At 38.9% G+C, this 22,809-nt stretch overlaps 1 protein-coding gene across 15 annotated transcripts in view; it reads left to right on the top strand.

The window, feature by feature from the left end:
* Positions 1-22,809, top strand: part of ptprt (protein tyrosine phosphatase receptor type T) — a 318,020-nt gene that overhangs the window by 97,206 nt on the left and 198,005 nt on the right. For all 15 annotated transcript variants that reach the window (XM_067460396.1, XM_067460402.1, XM_067460403.1 and 12 more), the window contains exons 3-6: positions 6,638-6,909; positions 10,446-10,527; positions 13,257-13,372; positions 15,339-15,513. In XM_067460396.1, the coding sequence (XP_067316497.1) occupies positions 6,638-6,909; positions 10,446-10,527; positions 13,257-13,372; positions 15,339-15,513 (645 nt within the window). The remainder of the gene's footprint in view (positions 1-6,637; positions 6,910-10,445; positions 10,528-13,256; positions 13,373-15,338; positions 15,514-22,809) is intronic.

Raw genomic sequence — 22,809 nt, 5'->3', positions numbered from 1 at the left:
TTCTGCTCTGGTTGAGATGGAAAATGGGCATGCATGTGTGAGAAGTAATAATGAGGGCTTTGGAGAGGAGAAAAGGACATGGATAGTGTCACATCATGAAGGTCCATTACACATCCAGGACAGTAAACATATGGGGCCTGGCTGAAGTACCCCACTGTCTCCCATCCTACCTCACTGCCATAAAACCATTCCATTCCTTTTACACTGACTTTCACATATACACCCTGGATGAGGTGAGGAGGGATTTGGGGAATTTACTGTGCTTGAATGTGTCAAATGGACCACAGCACAGATACACTGTGCTCTTGGGAACCCTATGAAAAGTATGTATGCGTTTATAATGGGACGGCCCATCTGCAGCCTGTCATTGGGGGGGAGGGCATCGGGCACGCATCTTCTCTCACTCGCAGCTGCTCCAAATGAACCGTTTGCAGCTGACGCATCACCATTTCCTCTGAAACATGGCTGTATAGTGGTCTTCTGAAATGAGGATGCAAAGTGTGTGGGTTTCTGTTTAGTTTTATGTAAATAAATGTTGCAGATGCATCTGATGTTTACACATAAAATAAAAAAGTATAAATCCTGTCTCAGCTGAGATTAACCAAGCTGAGATGTCTCTAAACTGACTCATTGTGTGTTTGTTAAGTAATTTCAGCTTTATTTTCATTTGGAAGGGACTCAAAATGTAATGTCCGAGTGGCTGAATTGTTTACTTTGTAATTAGCCTGTCCATTTCCACCAATTTAACCCTCTCAGGTTATTTGCGGATCAGTTGTGAACATGATATGTGGGCATTATCTCATTCACAGTGTAATCAGCCTATCAAGTGACTTTTTGCCAGCATTTAGCAATTTCTCTCCCTCACATTCACACTACAGGACCTCAATTAGAACACAATGGGCTAAATGAAGGCAAAAGCTGTTCAAAGATGTAAACTTTAGAAAAATAAATGTTACTTGATTTCATATTTCACTAAATACACTACCATAAACAACGTTATTTTTTTTCTAATGAATGCTGCATTTATTTGATAAAAATACAGTAAGAACAGTAATTTTGTAAAATGTTATTACAATTTAAAATAACCTTTTTTTTCTATTTGAATATATATTCAATAATTTATTCCTGTGATCAAAGCCGAATTTTCAGCACCATTACTCTGACTGGCTTCAGTGATTCTTCAGAAATCATTCTAATATGAAATAGTTCTGCTAAATAAACATGTCATTATTATTATTAATGTTTGTAGCAACTCATAATGCACACAATGCAATACGTATTGCACTATTATTGTACTGCATTTTATTGTTATAAAATGTTCATAATGTAATACATTCCCAAAAAGTAATAAAATCTTGAGATAACAAATTTTACATGACGAGAAATGTATTGCATTATAAACACAATTTGGTAGGCAGGTTAAGACTGCATGTATTTTGGATTTTTTACATTACTGTAAGGCAATACTAATATTTTGTATGTTTTAAAAGCTATTACAGTTATGACAATATGAAATGTTTTTATTAAAAAGTTTATAATGTAATACATTTCTCATGATGTACAAATTATTTCATTATGAGCTCAATATTTTATTTTGTTTTGAGAACAGTATTACATTATGAACATTTTATTACAATAATAATGTAATTCTTATTACATAATGTGCAGTTATTACATTTATTTTGCTGTTTGATATTTTTGCAGAAACTGATTTTTTTCCCCAGGATTCTTTGATTAATAGAAAGTTCAAAAGAACAGCATTTATTTGAAATGGAGATATTTTGTAACAGCATGACTGTCTGTACTGCCACTTTTGATGCATTTTATGCGACCTTGCTGATTAAAAGCGTTCGTTATTTTTTTTGTCTTTTTTTTAAAATCCTACTGAACCCAATATTTTGAATGGTACTGTATAAATGATATTTTTAAAGTGTTTGTTTGTTTGTTTGTGCTGTCTGAATATTTTTGGGGATGCACAAAGCGATCCTGGTCTACGATATATGCGGTCACACCCATTGAGGGTCTTTCCTCACTTTCTTTTTATGCCTCCCTGTGTTTTTCCTCTCAACGAGCTTTTCCATGGTACGTCGCAGATTACCACCCTTGCTTGGCTCAATGGTAAATAAGTACTTTATTGTTCCCGGGATAAAACTGCCAGGCAGAAATGAGGAATGCCGTGACTTTATCAGACCGAGCAGCAGAGGGCCCAAAGTACAAAGACCTGCCATAATTGCATATTAAAGTGACAACTTGCAGAGTTTTTGCTATTTGTCATGTTGGGGATCATATTATGATGGCGGGAATGTGACATTTAGTGCAAAGAGCTCCCTGTGGAAATACTCAGAGGGAATAATGACTTTCACAAGCAAGTCCTCTCGGTACTTTGCAGCCACACGCAGAAGAATCCTCTCAGAGAAAATGAGTTGAAATTGCCGCACAAGGGCCAGGCGTCTCGAAGATTGATGTGAATCGCACGCCATTCTAAAACTGCTTCTCAGATGTTTGAACCGATAAATCTTCCAATCAAGGGCGTTTAGACATAAATGAATTCACATAACATCTCTTCATATTAACGCAGAGGTGACAGCTGCCAACCAAGCGGCACCGAAGCGATACCTTATCGGCTTGCCTCTGTGTGGCCCCTATGAAGATGCTTTACAGACTGTTGAGCTGTCCTAGAAAAGCAGTAATGGATCTGTCTCGTTGTCTGTCTCGAAAACCGTGTGCTGGTTATTAGTTGATGTCAACAACATTAAATCACCGGTGGTGTAGCTGTGATTCCGTGAAGCTTCTGAGGACTCTATTTTGACGGAATGTTTGCTGATAGCTGAGAAAGACTCTCATATTGCTATCGATTTTAGGAACGGAGAATGCCAAAGTGCTGCGTTTTACTCCAGAAGCCATTTTCATTCTGCAGTAAGTATTGAAAGAAATCTTCATCGCCATTGATCTGTGTTTATCTATATCCACAGTTCTTGGAAAAATGATTATCATCCAAATAGTGTCGCCCTTGAGAATGAGCAAGTATTTCTCGAAATGAAGAGAAAAAAAAAGACTTTTAATAATATTTTGATTCACCCCAGAACTCATTAAGAAATGAAATGCTCAGCGAATGTGAGTGTCTCCAGTGCATTGGGATTCATTGAAATCAGGTAATATCATTGAAGCAATTTAGAGGCTACATGTTTTAGTCTGTTTTCCTGTGAGAGCTGCGGCAACATCGAGTTCTTCCCGATGTAAACATTAATTTCCATTTAACGTTCTCATGCAAAGTCCCACCGCAAGACTGTGCCAATCACAGCCACGTTCGTAGTGTTGTCGTGTTTGTGCGGGCCGATTTATCAAGAGTGATTTGTGCATCCAACAGTCCACCTGGAATGAAACGTGTTGAATTATTTATCATAGAGCCATTACATCCTATTTCACATTAGCTCAGCTTAAGACAGTGTAATCTACTGAAGCGGCCGATGGTGTGATTGAGGACACTCGTATTGACCGTGGTAGTCGGGCTGATTGCATGCTTGTAGGTTCGGTCTAAATTGCCTCTCGGTTCAAAGGCCTCGTTTTGCCCGAACATATATATTGGCAATCATCAACGGTAGGGAATATATAGATGTCTGCCCGGAATACCTGATGGAAAATGCACGTGGGCCGAGAGGGTTGAATATGAAATGCAATCAGGCGAGTTCACTACCAGCCCGCTGTTTAGGGGGCCTTCGCTAGATTGGATCAGTGTGCGGAATTGATTGGCCTCATCCCAGGGCTCAAGGTTGTGTTGATTGATAGATGTGATGCGCCCGGGTCTTGTGGTCATGTCTTAGATAATACTTGTGATGAATAGGGTGTTATGGCAATGGCTTCCTCTGCCTACCTAGCAAATTATGCATGGTGATTTAGCACAGCCAGACAAAAAGGTGTCAGGAAAATCGGGACCGATTTTGACCTGCGTAGGTGATGTTTTAACCTAGCCCTTAACATATGCACATAGCTTGACGTATGCACCCCATCTGGATCCAAAAAAACTGGGTGTTCAGAAGTGGCCATGTCTTCTGATGAAATCACAATTTTTGCAAGCAGCGTATATTGAGTATGGCACATTTTTGCATGTCACAGCTCAGAATAGTCCCAAGCGAAAGGAGCTGCATATGCACAAAGCTTCTGAAATGAGTCACCTAGTCATGAACAGGCCGCCACTATAATTGCTGTAAAAACATTGTTGAATAGCCAGAGTTTGATTGATAACTGGGCTGTCACCTTTGTTAAGGCCGAAACCTTTTAACCAACATGAATGAGGTGGTCTTTTCAAAATTTTAAAGAACTTGGAATGAATTACTATAATTTATCACACAAAAAATGTTCCCCACATTTGGACCTTGAGCTTAAATAAATGTTTTTCGCCAAAGAAGATAAATGATTGGCACATTTTATTCAAGTATAATCATGATTTGTGTATCCACTAAACTAAGCCCCCCACTCGTTCCTCTTTCTAATGCAGTACCGTTGTTTGTAGAGACTTGTACAAAACCACTCATAAGTCTGTAAGATAACATGTTGTCTCATAAAATTGGAGGAAAGGTGTCTGCAGAATCATTTTATAAATAGTGTCTCAGCACTTACAGTCTCAATGTGGTTTTATAGCAGGCAGTTACCCAGTTATGTGCTGAATTCTGCTTACAAAGGCACAAAAGACCATGAACACGATTGTGTTGTGTAAAATCCTTCATTGTGTGAAAAGATTAGATACTGAACATCAAAACATCCTTTTTTATTTAGAGTTATTTTGGGGGTATTCCATTCCATTCCATTCCATTCCATTCTATTCCGTTCTATTCCATTCCATTCTATTACATTCCCTTCTATTCCGTTCTGTTCCGTTCTGTTCCGTTCCGTTCCGTTCCATTCCGTTCCATTAATGGTACTATTCTATATAACTCTTTCTGGTACTCAAATCTTATTGACTGAGAGCCTTTTCCAGCCGTGTATTCTCCCAGTATCAGCACTGGTACTGTTTCACTGTTTGTATCACTCCGCTTGCTGCGACTATCATGGCGGTTGAGCAAATCCACCATATTTGCTTTTATAAATATCAAGTGTAGCGTCAGTTCTGACAGGTCAGTCTAGCTTGCATCTGCTGGCTGTCAGCTGATCATGTATATCTATATGAATATGATGTCTTTCATAGCATACATATACAGCCTGCTTCAGTATTATCAGCAGGTGTCGCGTTTCTTCGGAGCTCATTTACCCTCCTCCATCCCCAGCTCCGCCTCTCGTCCAGTCAGGATTTGGTATTCTGATTCCCCTCGAATCAGACTAAATTCACAAATTATTTTGTACATTAAATATATTTGACATTAATGACTTCTGCAATACATTATCCATGCTAGGCTGCATGGATGCGCAGGGAGTTCTTGCCCGCCTATCCAAAATGTATGCTAATTGTCAGTCATCTTTGATGATAATGCTCCTGACAGAATCTACTGTTATTGTGACGGAATTTAGTTAACGTTTTTTAGGGATTTTTGAGATTGTAGTTATTTAGAACTCAAAAATGTGACTCATATAACAGTGTCTATTTTACAATTTGATTAGTCGTTTTCAAAGATGTGAGCTCCAGACCGCCAGCTTTCGTTCAGCGCTCATGTACCCGCAGAGAACAGCTTCACCTCGGCCAGTCCGTCTGGAATATGCATCTGACTCGTATGTAGATAGTGGTTTAACATGAGCATAGATTCATAACTTTATACTTTAATTTTAACTTTAATTTTTTTAAACTGAAATCTGTAGGCTACTGAAGATGCTTTTGTACTTTTGACTCAACTGTGTGCAAACTTATTATACGTTTGTTATGGCTAATATTGTATATTTAAAGATTATTTATCAATAAGTCTTATATTTTATATACACAACATGCCGTATTTGGTATTGAAAAAGATTGATTGATTTTGACTTCAGTGAAAGTTATATTAGCAAAGTCAATTTTATAGTCAGTAACGAAGACTTTTATATTGAAAGGATGAAAAAGGTCATAAACAAGACGAAACGTACAAATGCATTGATTAGCGCTGTTATGGAAAATTCCCCTAACTGTTAAAAGGACAAAGATAAAGATATCGCCTTCATCAGCAGACATTCAAACAGATTTTGTGATAATAAATATAGTAATGAGCTGAAGAATATCAGCTAGAGGCAGGTATTGCACTCGTTTTTATGGATCTCTCTGTCATAATACTCTACATACGGTAATACAATAAGCTCCACAGTCACGTTTTAGATTTAGTAACGGAGGCTTGGTCACAACTGTTAAACTGTCAACTTAAGAATTGGATACGTGGCGGAAGGAAGTAGCCCTGCACAAAAGAGGGGTTTTAAAGACACTCTGTTGTTGTTTCTTATTTATTTACTCATTTGTGCCATCAAACTGCTTTATAAACGCAATATCACACTTGTAGCCATGCGATATGTTATGCTGTGATTACCTATGGCCCCGTGCCTACAGCTGTGCTGATATACAGCCATATCGCTCCACTACGAGTGTGATATTGCTAATCTATTCTATGTTGTATTGCTTCCTGTTCCGTCGAAGTTAAGTTTCAGGGAGTTTGGTTGACCTATTGTACATTGTTTCCTCTTCTAGGTTCCTTCATGATGGTGAATGCTTCGGGTCGTGCATCAGGTCAGAAGGCCCACCTGCTTCTCCCCACACTAAAAGAGAATGACACCCACTGCATTGACTTCCACTACTCCTTGTCCAGCCGGGATGGGACGAGTCCCGGAACCCTCAATGTCTACATTAAAGTGGATGGTGGACCGCAGGGGAATCCCATCTGGAATGCCTCAGCTCCTGTCACTGAAGGCTGGGTGAAGGCTGAACTCGCCATCAGCACCTTTTGGCCCAACTCCTACCAGGTAAGCATGACGCTATCAGTGCCAGATGTAAACCTGTACAGGAATCTTCTGGTTTAGATAAAACATTTGACTTATATGCACTCCCAATGGAAGTGAAATAAATGATTGCCCTCTCTTAATCATGATTAACAAGACAACTAGCTTTTTTTTTAGCAGGATGAGCCCCATAGCAAGATAAATGCACTGCAAATGTTGTCCACTTGGCCACTGAAATAGACTAAAGTTTATTTTCTGCCTTATAGTTGTGGTGAATGGCTCCAATTGAACTGCAGAGAGGGGCAGTAGATTGCTCTCTACTCCAATTACCACTGCAATCACTGTCCCCTAATCTCACCCACAAATGGCCCTGGTGAATAAGCTTTTAGCTGTTAATTTTAGATCTGTCTTTTTGCTTATTACCTCTCACTCTCGCCCCCTCCTTCTTTTTCTCTTTGATTCTTTACACCCAGATCTCTCTCTCTCTCTCTCTCTCTCTCTCTCTCTCTCTCTCTCTCTCTCTCTCTCTCTCTCTCTCTCTCTCTCTCTCTCTCTCTCTCTCTCTCTCTCTCTCTCTCTCTCTCTCTTTTCTCCTCTTCCTTCTGTCTATAGATTCGCACGTCAATCTGTGGATTGAAATACTCTCATAAGATTAGCAGCGTAATTGAATTAACTAATGAGAAGAGCAAATATTTAGCCTGTGCTGGGAATACTGAACTTCTCTTGGCAAACAGCAGACCATTATTTGCTAAAGGCAATATTTGCTGAGGGCATCTGTTTGATCAGCAGGCAATATCAGAGCGTTTGTTCATGTGTGTGTGTATTTGTGCTTTTGCGGTCAATCTGACAGAAACATGTGCAAGTAAGTATTATCAATAAGTATAAATAATAATAATATGTATTTATTTTGTTATTTAGTATATTGATAGTAATTGAATATTGTAAATTATAAATATTATAATTTTAATTACATTTATATTGCAATTTTTGTAATAAAAAGGTATTTTTTGATTTTTATATGATTTTTTTTTATCTTATTATTTTTATTTTCATTTTGTGGTAAAATATAACCCATGTTCTCAACGAAAACTGTGAGATTCCCACTCTGTGTGCTTGTCCAAGTTTGTGTTCACTTTTAAAAGCTCTCGCTTCTCTTGCTGAGTTGAGCTTAATAAATTATCTGTTTAATATCGAGAACTAATATCTACTAGAAAATCTGCCCCTGGGAGCATAAGCTATACCAAAAAATATCCCACTAAGAGTTTGATTAGAGCAACAAATTTGTCAGATAAGTGGCCAATTTTGCTGAAACGAATCTCTGGGTTAATTGACTTGTTTCCTGCCGTGATACATTTTAAATCGTAGGGTGCCACTTTCAATGTGACAGTGTTTAAAGGGTAAAGTTTTATGATATGCAAATGGAGAAAAAGGCAAATGAATTCTGTCTTTTTAAAAACTTGTTATGGTACATTTTGACAATTTTAAAGATCATTTGAGTCAGCCATAATGTTGTGAATAAATTATGAATACAGCAATGTCCTTGAGTAGGAGCAAGGCTGATAAAATTACAATGCAAAGGGTTTGCTCATTCGAAATTGAAAATACTGTCATTATTTGCTCAACCTCATGTCATTCCAAACCTGCATGACTTTCTTGAGGTTGAATACTTAGACCTGCTCTCTTGTAGGGTTGGGAATCGAGAACCAATCTAAATAACAACACAAAGCTAAATCTACTGAAAGTCGTTTCCAGAACATTTCTGAGGTGAAACGTGAAATTGCCTGGTTGTGGTTTGCGCAAAACATGCACCTTCAGTCTCTATAGTCTCACCCTAAATATCATGGTGAGAAATGAATCTGGGCAAGATGCAGTCCATTGACTGATCCCAGTGAGGCCTTTTTGGAAAGCCAGGGACTCGAGTGCATCCTGTGTCCAGGTTTTGGCATTCTAGTGCCAGTCCTTGGCAGCTCTGAGACAGAGGGCATTGTTCAGACCACACATGTCTTCACCACATGGCATGTACAGTATACCATGCAAACCATGCCAGTCCCATATGTGTACGCTCAAGACTTTCAGTGCAGATTATCAGAGCTCGAGCTTGTTAAAGTTTGATAGTGTTAGTATTTTTTATTATGCATCAGTTAGTTAGAATGATTTTTAAAACTATATATTTATCATTATGGTTATTGTTCTTGGTGTGAACAGGGGCCAGTTGAATAAACATAGCACCTAAGTTAAAGGGTTAGTTCACCCAAAAATGAAAATTCTGTCAATAATTACTCACCCTAATGCTGTTCGGCACCCGTAAAACTTCTGTTCATCTTCTGACACAAATGAAGATATTTGTGTTGAAATCCGATGGCAGAAAGGCCTTCATTGACACCAATGTCATTTCCTCTCAAGACCCATAAAGGCACTAAAGACGTCGATACAAAGCCCATCTCACTACAGCGGCTCTACAATCATTTTATGAAGCAAAAAACCCTAAATAACTTATATAGTGATGGGCCGATTTCAAAACAAGGCTTTGAACCTTTATGAATCAGCGTATAGATTCATGATTTGGATCGTGTGTCAAACTGCTGGAATCATTGACATTGGCAATCCGAATCATGAATCGATTCACTGATTCATAACGGTTCGAAACTTTTTCACTATAAAAGTTATTTTGTTTTTAAACAGAGTCTTATCAATATTACCTTATTTAGCATTCAGTACACATGCACAATGTGCAAACCAATTAGGGCATAGGCTTATATATATTTGTAGAAAACACAAATATCACGGTTGATGTGGTTGCTTGCATTCCTCTGCCGTTGTCTTGACTTTATTGCGGTTATCAGCCCTATTTATTTACCAATTTCTTCTCTTCTGTGTCAGTCTCCTATGCTGTTCACATTGTAAACACAGTACAGCGCTTCCAGGTTCTACATCAGAACACCGGCTCACAATTGGTCAGCGCTGTTCACGTGAGCACAAAGATTCAAGCTGGCCAATCAGTGGCCAATAATGAGCCGCCGTTCTGACTTGGCCTGTGTCCCAATGTGCATACTATCCATCCTAAATAGTATGTGACATTAGTCCTTTTTAATACTATTTAGGCTAGATACAGTGGATAGTATGCATATTGGAACGCAGGAGTGGGCTATCTTTACTATCTTTCTGGGCCTTAAAAGTGGTAATAATGTTGCTCTCTATGGGGGGTCAGAAACCTCCAAAGCATCAAAAATGTATTAATTTGTGTTCCAAAGATGAACGAAGGTCTTACAGGTTTGGAACAACATGAGGGTGAGTAATTAATGACATAATTTTTGGGTGAACTAACCATTTAAAGTTATGACCAGTCTTAAAGGAAAAAATTGATGTGACTAACTTGTAAGATTAGTCTAAGTTTATGCTACCGGCAACAGTCCTTTAGCTAAGATCTCTCCAGTTGACTTGCCAATTTAAATATTTTCAATCCTTTTCTTGCTTGAAATAAATAGACCGTCTCAGTTCAGTCTGAAACAAGCTGAGTTGATTTAAACGCTTGGTTTCCTCTCCCCTCTTCTCTCATTTAGGTTATTTTTGAGGCAGTATCTGTACAAGGGCATCCCGGGTTCATCGCAGTGGATGAGATACACGTTTTGGCCCACCCTTGCCGTGAGTACACACACACACACACACACACACACACACACACACACACACACACACACACACACACACACAGACACAGAGACACACACACACGTGCACACACACACTCAGCGCCTGCTTACTTTCACAGTCTTGGCTACGCTGTAGGAGTTCAGTCTGTCAACTACTGTGAAAAGCACTTCATGTGGATCGAGGGTTGAACAGAGATGGAAAAGGCCAGCAAACAAGCAAGTCTGTGGATGAGAGGGAGAGGGAGGGAGGGGGGGCAGATTGCAGAGCTGAGTGCTCAGACTTCAGGCCCCCATCATTCTTGTTATGACAGGAGAACTTTAGCCTTTGACCTCCATTGTCCTATATCTCTCTGACACTAATGCAAGGAAATTAGGTTAATTCGTATTACAGAAGTCAAAATGAACCCCTGGTCTTATTGGGCATGATTCATCATTCATGTTATTTCAGAAAAAATGTATTTCACTCTGAATTATGTCAGATTGGTTAAATGTAAAATGAATTGTGTTGCATATCACGCCTTCATTCAGATGACGTATTGCTTTCAGAGGCTGCATCCTTCAAAGGGGGGGGGGGGGGGGGGGGGGGACTTCGAAGGCATGGACACGGCTATTGGTCGAATCAAGGGTTATTAAATGGGACTGTGGCAAACAGCGAGGCTGAGGGGCCGTGAGAGCGGGATGATAAAGACTTTAATAAATTCATTTAGTAGTTTGTTTGTTTAGGCAGGAGGAGGCAGGAACCAGCAAACATTCAAATACTTTAATAAATAAATAAACACAAAATGAAAGTAAAAGCGGCAGCCCCTCATGGACGACTGGCACGCACACACATAATAACACATAATAGAAACGTAACATAAAGTCCAGGTCTGATCCTCTCTCTTCATTCACTGTTGTCGCTCCTCCTTTTATCTTTACTCCTCCTCGATGAGACACGAGACTGGCGCGGCGTGGCGTTGCGCTGCACGCAGCTCATTATCCGTTTTTTTTGTGTTATATTCAACAAATATTTGAGTAATTTGAAATGCAATACTTGAATTTAAAAGTGAAATCTGGCATTTTCTCACCAGTAAAACTTTGTATAGGCTAGTGAATCCATTCGCTCTGTCCTTCGTGGCTCGGGAAACGAAGGACGCATTTATAGGCTGCATTTGAAGGAGCCTTCGTAGCACTGCTGTGATGCACACGGCCTTTGTAGGATGAAGCCTCTGACTTGGGACACAACTGTAAAGCAATATGCAATGCACTTGACCACCTGTTTTATCTTTTTCTTCAATTCTTCAATTGATCAAATAAATGTTTTTAGGCAAATGTGCAAAATGATAGTTTCACTTAGAGATAACTGAAAGCCAATGGAAAGTACATGCATCATTTTAGCAGACACTTTTATCCAAAGCGCTTCATCTTAACATAATGGATCTTTGCATAATGGATAGTTTCATTTCACATGCAATGTTTAAGAAACAGTGAATAGTGTACAGTGTATATTACACAGTATGCAGTAAGCTTGTATTTAATTCTACACAACCAGAATTTTTAACACAGATAACAGGAGCTGATTTATAAAGGCACAAATTTAGATCTTTTGACTTTATGTGCCATAAGAATATGTGTGGGCAATTTAAAGATTTCATCACTAAATCTTAATGCTTTCCACGTTATAGCAGAGGTACTAAAAAATAAATCCATATTCTCATTTACTTTAATTGAAAAGTAATGATATTGCTTTTGTGCAGAATGCTTAGTGTGTTCACAGATAATGAAGCTAGCAGTGAGAGTGGGTGGAGACGGCTGTAGTGAGTTCAGTTAGTGCCGTTCTGTTAAAATAGACAAATGCTCCTGTAAACCTCTATGGACCTGTTCATGAAAAGGAGAGAATGTCTATTGCATTAGAACCTATGGCTGGGTATTGACACAAATTTCACAGTTCAATTTGATGACGATTCACAAGCTTGCAATTCCGATTCGATTCAATATCGATTATTTAATTTAAGAACTCTATATAAAGAAAACATCTCTTAACTGATATGGGAGTCAGTTGTAGCCTACTATAATATTAAAGTAAAAAAAAAGTTTTTTTTTATACAACCACTTAAATTACACTCAATATGTTTTTTTTTAAATAATAATAAAGTAATAATATTAACATTTCAATTAAATAATCATATTTCTACTCCAATTCGTTTTTTTTCAATAAACATTTAAATGGTGGCTGTCATAAAAACTTGCCAGATTTATTCAAACATGCATTAAATATTGAAAAACATGAAAAAATTATAATGAATATGTAATATGGTGCCTATATTTAGCTAAATGCTCCTCTCTAGAGTTAGTATTCAGCTAGTTTTTCTTGCTGACTAATGAGTTCATGGGCACTGGACATGGTTTTTCTGAGGTAAATGTGATGTGACATTGTTTGCAAGCTGTTTTACTGACGCCTTTCCACAGTTGAAACACTGATTGGGATTACTAGACTTCCAGATTCTGAGACTTTCATCTGAAAACAGCATGACTATAGATTCTTGATATTTAAGAATCGATATTGGTTCATAAAAATGAGAATTAAAATCGAGTAATCCGTTATTTTTACCCAGCCCTCTTAGATACACTATATAGTTATGTATAGTTAATGTATAATTGACCATAAGTGTCTATGTGCTTTATATCAATTGCATGGGTGCTATAGGATGTTTTTGAAGGTATGTGTGTTTGCTTTAATAGGCAAGACTCCACATTTTCTGCGGCTGCAGAATGTCGAGGTGAACGTGGGACAGAATGCAACCTTCCAGTGCATTGCAGGAGGCAAATGGTCACAACATGACAAACTCTGGCTACAGGTGAGTTATGCACACGGGCTACTTTTGAAATGCAATAAGTTATTTAAATTTAAAATGTAAAAAGTATGTAACTGATTACATTTGTTTACTTATTTATTACTTTTCTTAATTTCTAACAAATGTTTACAGTTGTTAATCATTTTCAAACTTAATCCAGGGAGGGTTAACCTTTAAAAAACATCATTTTTAGTGTTTAGTGTAGTGAGTCATTTTTAGTTATATTTAAAGCTACACTGTGTAACTTTTTTAGTTTATTCTTAGCTAAAAACACTTAGTTCTTTAAAAAATATATGTGCTCATTAATGTATATTTACTTCTTTCAAGTAATAAAGTATTCTCGTAAGTTTATAATATGCCATTGAAAATACATACGGGTGAGGGGTTCGAATGCCGGTCGCCATGTTGCCCCTCCATCTTGAAAGTACAGTAGCCAAAGAGGGACATACCGTAAATTTACACCCGCGTTTTAACACTCGATGGCACAGTGTCAAATGTGAAGAGGGGGATTGCCATGTTAATCTTGGACTAAATCGTCCACCGTAGAAGTTAAAACAAAATCAGAATTGAGAGGAACAGAAACTAATATTCCCTGGATGGTCATATACCTTTACACCGCTAGATGGGGGGAAAAATCACACAGTGTAGCTTTAAGAGAAAACACCACATAAGGCCTAATATTGATTTCTCACTAACAGAAGCAAGAATAGATTCTAGTTTTATATTCCCTGGCAACCCAAACAGATGACCCAGTGTAGCTGTCATAACAATGCATGGTATCTTTTTTTAAAATTTTATTTATAAAGTTATATTCCACTCATAATATTGCTTTGACTCAGTGACCAATCGTTGTGTGTTAGTAGTCAAATAGCTCTATTTTGCAAGTAAAAACAGGACAAACTAAAAGAGAGAATTGTCCAATAGGTGGGGTTTCAGGTTAGCATTCATCATAAGAGACGCTTCCTCAAGTTCGACATTAAAATCTTCGATGCTGATAGCATTTTAATAGTTGGCAAACATATTTTGCACTGAACTTTTATATTTGCGCCCTTTTTTAATTTCTGGATTGAATTATTTTTTAATTTCCGGCACTGGAGCGCATTTTCATCACTCGCCATGATGGCAAATCTCAGACAGGTTGTAGTCCTAAAGCTTTCAGCGGCAATGTGGATTGATGTAATCGGCAGACGGGCAGATTCAGACAAGAGAGCCAATCAAAAACATCAGAATAGCATCGCTTTACTAAACGGCCTTTAAATGGCCAGAGGCATCATGCACATCAAAAACAGGCAAAGCAACAAATTAAGATTATTCAACATATATTAGCTTTTTACAGAAACATTTTTCTGTAAAATGTTTGTAATTAACTGTAATTTATTTATTTTTTTAAAATAAGTAACTGAAGCTTATTACAGTTAAATATATTTTGAAATTAAATTACGTAGCGCTGTTACATGTAACTCCCGACCTCACACACACGTTCACATATAATCCCAAACAAAAGGACAACCTATAGAAACATTCATAGACACACCAAACTTGGTTTGATTATACCTGTTTAGCATGCTTTTTTAAACCTCTAATCATCTCTAATATGTGCTCACCATTCACACCATTTGCATTGGGAGGTTCTGAACCTTGTTCCCGAGACGCATTGCTTGAGGAAACTTAATAACTTGTTGGAGATTTTTGTCAGCAAGTTTTCTAAGCCAGTGTCGGTGTCCATGAAGTCTTGGATAAAATTACTTTTTCCCTTGGCTGGAGACTATAAGCCTCCATCAATCCTGTGCTACAGCTCTGAGACATGACGATATAACACCAGTTCTCACAGTGTACAGTCTTTTTGAAGAGCTCATGCCTCTGTCTTGTGACACTATTGACCATTATGTAAAATATCTTTCAAACATATTAAGTGTGCTTATATTTAGTTATATGATTTCACAAGGATGACTATTTTCCTGTCTTTCAGCAATGGAACGGTAAAGACACGTCTCTCATGGTAACCCGTGTGGTGAACCATCGGCGATTCTCGGCTACCGTTAGCGTCACAGACACGTCCCAGCGCAGCACCAGCCGTTACCGCTGCGTGATTCGTTCCGACGGAGGATCTGGAGTGTCCAACTACGCTGAGCTGAGCGTCAAAGGTGCGTACCTGAAAGCATGTATGACACTGGTGTTAAAGGATTTGCTCTTTTCAAATGGAGATTGGGAATTTGTATTAATAATCCAGTTGCTTTTGGGCCTGTGAAATTTTTTCATATAGTATTTGATAAACTCTCCAATAGTCAAAAACATTTTCATTGTTCTGTCTGATACACTGTAAAAAACGTATGTTTTGTATGACAAATGCAGCTTTTAAAGTTTATTCAACTATTTCACATGAAAAAACAAAATTTAAGTTTCAAGTAAAATTACTTTGATTTAGTTTAGCATTTGTTCATTTCACTTCTTGACCATTTTAACTGATTTTTGCTAGAATGATGCAAAACATTTTTTTTTTACAAATACATTCTGCATTCTTGTCGTCTGCTGTCTGAAAAGCGTATATGCTTATATGTATGCAGAAAGTTTACTTCGATTTTATGCAAATTGCTGTAACTCACATAAATGTGGCCCAGTGTTCAGGGGCACTAGCTTTCAAATGCTGGCATGCACGTTGAGAGATGCTCACCAAAACACACACACACAAACATGCACACACAAAGCAAACCCACAGCACACAATACAGCACTTATAACTGGCTTCATCCATCAACAGCAGGATTCCTCCTGAACTGTTACCCACAGAGTCTTCATTATTTCAGCTAGCATTGCTAACGACTAGTACAGAGGCCTTGATTCTCTCTGTTTCTTAAGATAATGGGGTAGAGCCTCAGCTTCACTACAGAGACATCGTACCACAGAACTAAAGTGTTGGTCCATTTCTGCAAGGCTTGTTAGCGTGTGGTTGTGGTCAGCGGTCTTGAGAAAATTGCTAGCATCTGTTTGGCTGTAGCTGTGCAGTGTGTGATTAGCATGGCCAAAAACACCTTTAGTGGTGCTCTTTACCCCTGATAAGCTTTGCCTGGGATTCAAGCATGTCTGTCCATATGGCACTTGGAAAGAAAATAGCTAAATAGCTAAAATCCAACAGTTTCTCACAGCTGTTTTTGGAATAAGACATGATTAAACCCTTTAATCACTGCGGAGACATCACTGCTAATTGTCTTTAGTCTTTATTAGAAGGTGCTATTATTCATTTCAGATAGTAATAGATTAGTTAAATTGCCTTTTTATAAAGTACTAGAGCAAAGTGTATTTGCTGCACACAATTTGTTCATTTTGAGTTTAGACTGATATATTAAATGGCCCCATTTTTTTTTTTTATAGAAATATGCTAAAATGAATCTATCTGCTCTATTTGCTTTGCTCATATACAGAGGATTTTGTGCTTCTGTTAAGTCATGCATAAAAAAAATCCATATGTTGATATTATATGTGTCAGTGTCTATTCAAAAAAAGAAGAAAAGATTATCTTTGAATACTAATGAGATGACTGTAAAAAAAAAAAGTTTAAGGTAGACTGAGCAATAATTGGTGGATTTCAGATTTAATTGACTAATCATTTAAGGTGAAGTTTGTAATTGCTGTTGAAATTACAGAACTAATTAATGTTCTCAAATAGGTTCCCCAAACCTCTTCTGCCATTAGACCAAACAGATTGTCCCATCTCAAATGAACACAGTTGGTTGAACTTTGAGAAGTCATATATGAGTGTTAATAGTTTCTTATTGCTTAGGCTTCACTTTTGACTGCTGGTGTGTAACTTCTTTCCATTATGTTACAGTATGTGGTGCATATACATATCTGACTAGCGTATAATTGTCAGTGCACATTCAACTCTGAATCAAGGCACCATTTGAAAAGAAATGAATCTTTGACTTAGACATTAAAAGTAAGTTTAAGGCCTGACAAACCTGCATTACAGTTCCCAGGTGTGCCCAGCATGACAGCGAATCTAAAGCTTCTCTTTGCAGATAATTTAGCATCGCTGTCACTGCTAGAGTGAACACTGCGGGACAGTTTCAAGTCCTTTATCTGCTCTGTAAGACCTACTAGTCCCAGTCATTTCGGGGGAAAAGGGAAATGAATAGAAACTTTAGCTGAACCAAATAAAAACCTTGCTCAAACAACAGTCATCATCCGACCAGGTGCTTATTAATTACTTTGAATATACTGTTCACAATCTAAATATGTACATTTTAGACTGTATGTGTGATGCGATTCATTATATGATGAATACATAGACTATTGTTCAAAAGTAAAATAATAATAATAATAATACTTTAGAAATTATTAATAAGTAATATATCAATTTAATACAATATTATAAACAATAAATATGCATATTTCACAAAGCATAAGAAACTTCTTTCAGAAACAAAACAAATGACTGACGCCAAACCTTTGAAGAGTAGTGTTGATGGCCGTAGCTTTCATGATATGGATTTCACATACACATGGTCACAATCTCTTATATTGGTCATCTAATGAAGCTATATTTATAAAGCACAATCAAGTTATTTATTGAGCATTTGCAAGTATGAAAATAATATTATCTGGTGATACGATGTTAGGAATCCAGGTCAATAATTTTCAAATCTGCCATTTCACGTGTTTAAGCAGTGATTGCTTGAATTTGATTATATGTAAACTAATGGGCACATTTTGTATTTCAGAGTAGCTCCACCAAACAGAGATGTGCAAAGCTATATATTTTTACATTTTGATATGCACAGCAAATTTTCAGTCAAACTTAGTGTATTTCAAGCTGTGTTAAATTAAAGTTTCAGCACTGATTTGCATTTTATAGTAAATCTGCTGAAATTAATCCATCAATTCAATATTCTGTGAAGCTAAACTGAGGAAACCAAGCAATATACAGTCGTTTAGTATGTGAATATTGTGTATCGATAATGAAAATTATCATTTGCATATATGGGCTATTTTCTGTGACTCATTCAAACTGATTTTCTTGTGCAGTAATGATGACCGATATTTGTAGTATTAGTATGCGTCTGATTAACATGCTAAATATAGAAGCTAACAGAGGCGTCACTTTTAGTGGCTGCATGATTTCTTGAGCTGCATTCGCTGCCATCTGGCCTTACCCAGCATGCCCTGGGAGGGGTGTTTACAACGGGGAAATATTCCTCAGGCTGTGGGCGCCTCAGGTGCTCAGAGGTTCCAGTGTCATCCTGGGAATCCGGAGGTGTGTGGATGCGTCTGGATATGTGTGTGTGATTAGTGGAGCCAGCAGAGGGGTGATGTATAACATCCTTTCCCTGGGGAAATGAATAGAGTGCAGGGCAATATGCTGCACAGCACAGGCACGCTAAATGAAATATGCATTAATTAATGCATGCAGTGCCAGGGATTCAGTCCAGGGTGAGGAGGTGGGGGTGGCGTGGATGGCATGAGTGGCACCGTTCCAGCCAGACACTGACAATTAATAAAGAGAACTTGCTGGGGGCGTAACTTTGCATGTTAGCTGAGCTGGAAAGGCCAAATGCTTGACCCGCTATAACCAAAGAAATGCAGACTAAGTGGACCTGCAGAAAAATAACCTCCTTAATGCAAGATAAATTTACTAAAGAATGACTGATTAAGTATATTACCCTGTTAGCAACTATAATTTTTTACTTTTTGTTTTAAGCATGAATATATTAACATTTGTTAAATTATTCAGGTTGTTGTTTTTCCTTGTTTTTCTTTTCTTTTATATTTTGACATTTTGCTGCCTTAACTTAAATTACATTAAGCTGACAAAAATGAGTTGAATCTTATATAACTTATAAAAAAAAGTTGAAAATTGCTTATTTTGATTAATTAAGCAACGTAAAAGATTGAGGTCGGTAAGTGTGGTGTGGCAAGCAGCGGGGCGAGGGACCGCGAGAGCGGGCCGGTGATTAACGTTCACGAGTGCCAGCTGCGTGGCACACCGGTCTCGTCTCGCGGCCATGTGACGGGGTCCCTCAATAGGAGGAGCCACCGCCTCCTTCCTTCCCATCTACGAACTGTATTACATTGGTGCCGAAGCCCGGGAGGAAGGAGGGACGCGCTGTCGGAGAGCCCTCGCTGCTGAGGGGGATCGCGGTGCTGAGGAGTTCGGGCAGCGCGGATGATGAAAGACCGCGAATGGCTGCCCGAGGCGATGGTGCTGGAGTGAGTGAAGACCGGTGGGACGGAGAGCTCGCTGCCGTGCCCCTGGGTCGAGGTGGGGTGGCGGCCGTCCTGGAGGGAGCGGAGGAGTTGCCGGCGTTCGCCGTGGGCCGGAGCCTGCTGCCATCCGCCGGAACGGGAAGGAGCAGGGAACGCGGAGCTCGCTGCCGACTGCCCTCAATAGGAGGAGCCACCGCCGGCCGCCAGGGGGCGGAGGAGGATCGGGCCGTCCACCGGGCGTCCAGCACCATCGCATAGCACCGCGAGGAAGAGCCTCTCGGCTGGTGAGGACCGAGCGGCAGTGTGTCGGGGAACCGGACCAGAATTTTTTTTCTCTTTCTTTCTTTTTTTCCCTCTCTCCCCTCTCTCGTCCGCGGGCTCCGTGGGCTCCTCGTGCTCCCGTCTACATTTCTCTCGCCTCTCTGTCCTTACCCCCAGGTGCCGCGGCCGCCGTGATCGGCCCCCCCGGGAGAGGGGGGGGGGAGGGGGAGTAGAGCGCCGTCTCGGGAGTGCCCCCCGGCCTGCGAGGGGCGATGGGGGTATGTGGTGTGGCAAGCAGCGGGGCGAGGGACCGCGAGAGCGGGCCGGTGATTAACGTTCACGAGTGCCAGCTGCGTGGCACACCGGTCTCGTCTCGCTGCTTGGCACACCACAGTAAGATTTTAAAATGTTTTTATAATAAGTATCTTATGTAGCCTAGAAATCTAGACGCACCCTAGCGGCAGCAAATTTAATTTGCCCGCTAGTATCATCTAGCAACTCTCAATACCCTTCTGAGCTGTAAACGCCAAACTCTTGCCAGGCCAATCACATCGTGTATAGAGTCGGTGGGCGGGGCCATAATGACGACGGCCGAGTTGCGTTTGCGTGCTTCTAGTAACCACAGCAACTGGCAAACGGCGGTCTTTCGAATCAGCTTTGACCGCGACTCTGGAAGACTTGGAGTTCAGCTTTTCTCTGAGAAAAGAACAAAGAACGGCACTGAAGTCATTCTTAAGAAGTGAAGATGTGTTTGAGTTTTGCTGACCGGATACGGTGAATGTTTAATCTATCATCAAGCTCTGTTTCACCTTCGTTGCTCTGGTTGGTGTAGCGCTATCCTATCACGTGCAGAGGGAGTTTGAAAGACAAACGTTTTATCCCGCCCCTCGGATTGAGCTGTCAATGTTGAGTTTCCAGACCAAACATCTTGATGTGGGTCTGGCTTCTTAGGCTATATCTTATGCCCATAAAGGCTGCATTTATTTGATCAAAAATACAGCAAGAACTCTAATATTACCCTTTATTTATTTTTTTATTTTTTTTGATGGCAAAGCTGAAATTTAGGCTCAAGTCTTCAGTCACATGCTCCACCAAAAATCATTCTAATATGCTTTGAATTTATTCACCCACAGTGTGCGTAAAGATGCGAGCATATTTTTTACTTGAGTAGAAATGTAAAGAAGACTTTTATCTCAAACTGCAGTCCTTGGTGTTTCTTGCACAGACTGATCGTTTTGTTCATTGGACTTCATCAGGAGCCATGGGTATTCATTTTAATTTGTCTTCATTGAAAGTTTAATAACCCCTTGCAGAATCTGTGATAATGTGAATCATTTTAACAAAATAAGAGGGATTATTTAAAATGAATGTTTTTTTATTTATATAAAACTGTCATGAATAAGATAAGTTACATAAAAGATGGTTGCATATATAGACAAAAAAAAAAAAAATTAAAAAATTAACCCAAGTTCAAAAGTTTATGTTGATTTTTAATATTGTGTGTCGTTCTCTTGATGATCCGCGGCTGTTTTTGTGTTTTGTGATGGTTGTTCTTGAGTCTCTTGAGCAGTTAACTGACCAACGTTCTTCAGAAAAATCCTCCAGATCCTGCAAATCCTTCAGTTTTCCTGCATCTTTTGCATATTTGAATCCTCTCCAGCAGTGACTCTTTGAGATTTCGAGATCATCTTTTCACACTGAGGATGATCGAGGGACTCAAACACAACTATTAAAAAAGTTCAAACATTCACTGAAGATCCAGAAGGAAACACACTGCTCCTAAAGCAGACTTTCATACTGCACTGTTTTTATTTTATTTTTTATTATTCTTAAAGAGACAGTAGCTATTGACTTGCATTATATAAATCACCATAACAGCATTTTTGGGTGAAATATTCCTTTAAAAAAGTTGTGGAGAACGTAATACAATATTTTCTAGAAAGTTTACAAGAACAGCATTTATTTGAAAAATATTTTCATAACATTTTAAATATCTTTGCTATCACTTTTGATCAATTTAAAAACTTTCTTACTGATTAAAAAAAAAAAAAAACATTTCTCACTGTAAAAAACATTGAGTGGCTTTTGAATGGTAGTATTAGAATAAGTAGTTAAGTAATTTTGTCTAGTTTTAAGCATAAGCATTAGTGTGTTGTTTTAACACAACTCATGTTGAATGTGCATTTACACATTGATCATGTTTCAAAAAGCAGAGAAACATTAAGGAACATTGTGGATGAGTTGTAAAACTGGTGAAGCAGATGACAGAAAAGAGAGAGAGAAGGATGGTGTGTAAATATGAGGAAGTGTGTTCAGTTTTGGGAAGGTGCCTGAAAGCACTGACCATTGCATTCTCAATCCTCCAGAAAGGTGTCAGCCACTGAATGTATGAGTGTGTTTGGAGGCGGAGGGAGCGCGGGGGAGTAACACACACTGAGAGAGATTAAAACGGTGAGTTTTATAAATGGGGTGCTCACAGAGGGGTGCAGGGGTCATTAATAACCACCGACTGATGGCTGAGAGAGAGAGAGAGAGAGAGAGAGAGAGAGAGAGAGAGAGAGAGAGAGAGAGAGAGAGAGAGAGAGAGAGAGAGAGAGAGAGAGAGAGAGAGAGAGAGAGAGAGAGAGAGAGAGAGAGAGAGAGAGAGAGAGAGAGAGAGAGAGAGAGAGATGGACAGAGCAGTGGTAGTAATTGTGATATGAGGGAGGGTATGTTACTGCTGGTGACCATGGACAGAGTCCCATTATTTGTCATTTTCTTTTCATGTCGTTGTTTTATTCTTGTTTGCTTTGGCTCTCTTGGGATTTGCTTTGTGAATATGGTTCCCTTATGCATTTTGATTGCTTTCTCAGCCATAGTAACATTTTATCGCTCACAGGTTGCTCTTTCATAGCTCAGGAGTTTTAATGAGTTCAAAATTATGTTTTATTACATTACGCTGTAGTGTAGATATTCTTCAGACAGGTTAGCCTTCAAATC

The sequence above is a fragment of the Pseudorasbora parva genome, chromosome 12, assembly GCF_024679245.1.
Source record: "Pseudorasbora parva isolate DD20220531a chromosome 12, ASM2467924v1, whole genome shotgun sequence".
Classification (NCBI taxonomy): domain Eukaryota; kingdom Metazoa; phylum Chordata; class Actinopteri; order Cypriniformes; family Gobionidae; genus Pseudorasbora; species Pseudorasbora parva.
Note: the sequence above shows the minus strand (reverse complement) of the source record. Positions and strands in the feature narration are given on the sequence as shown.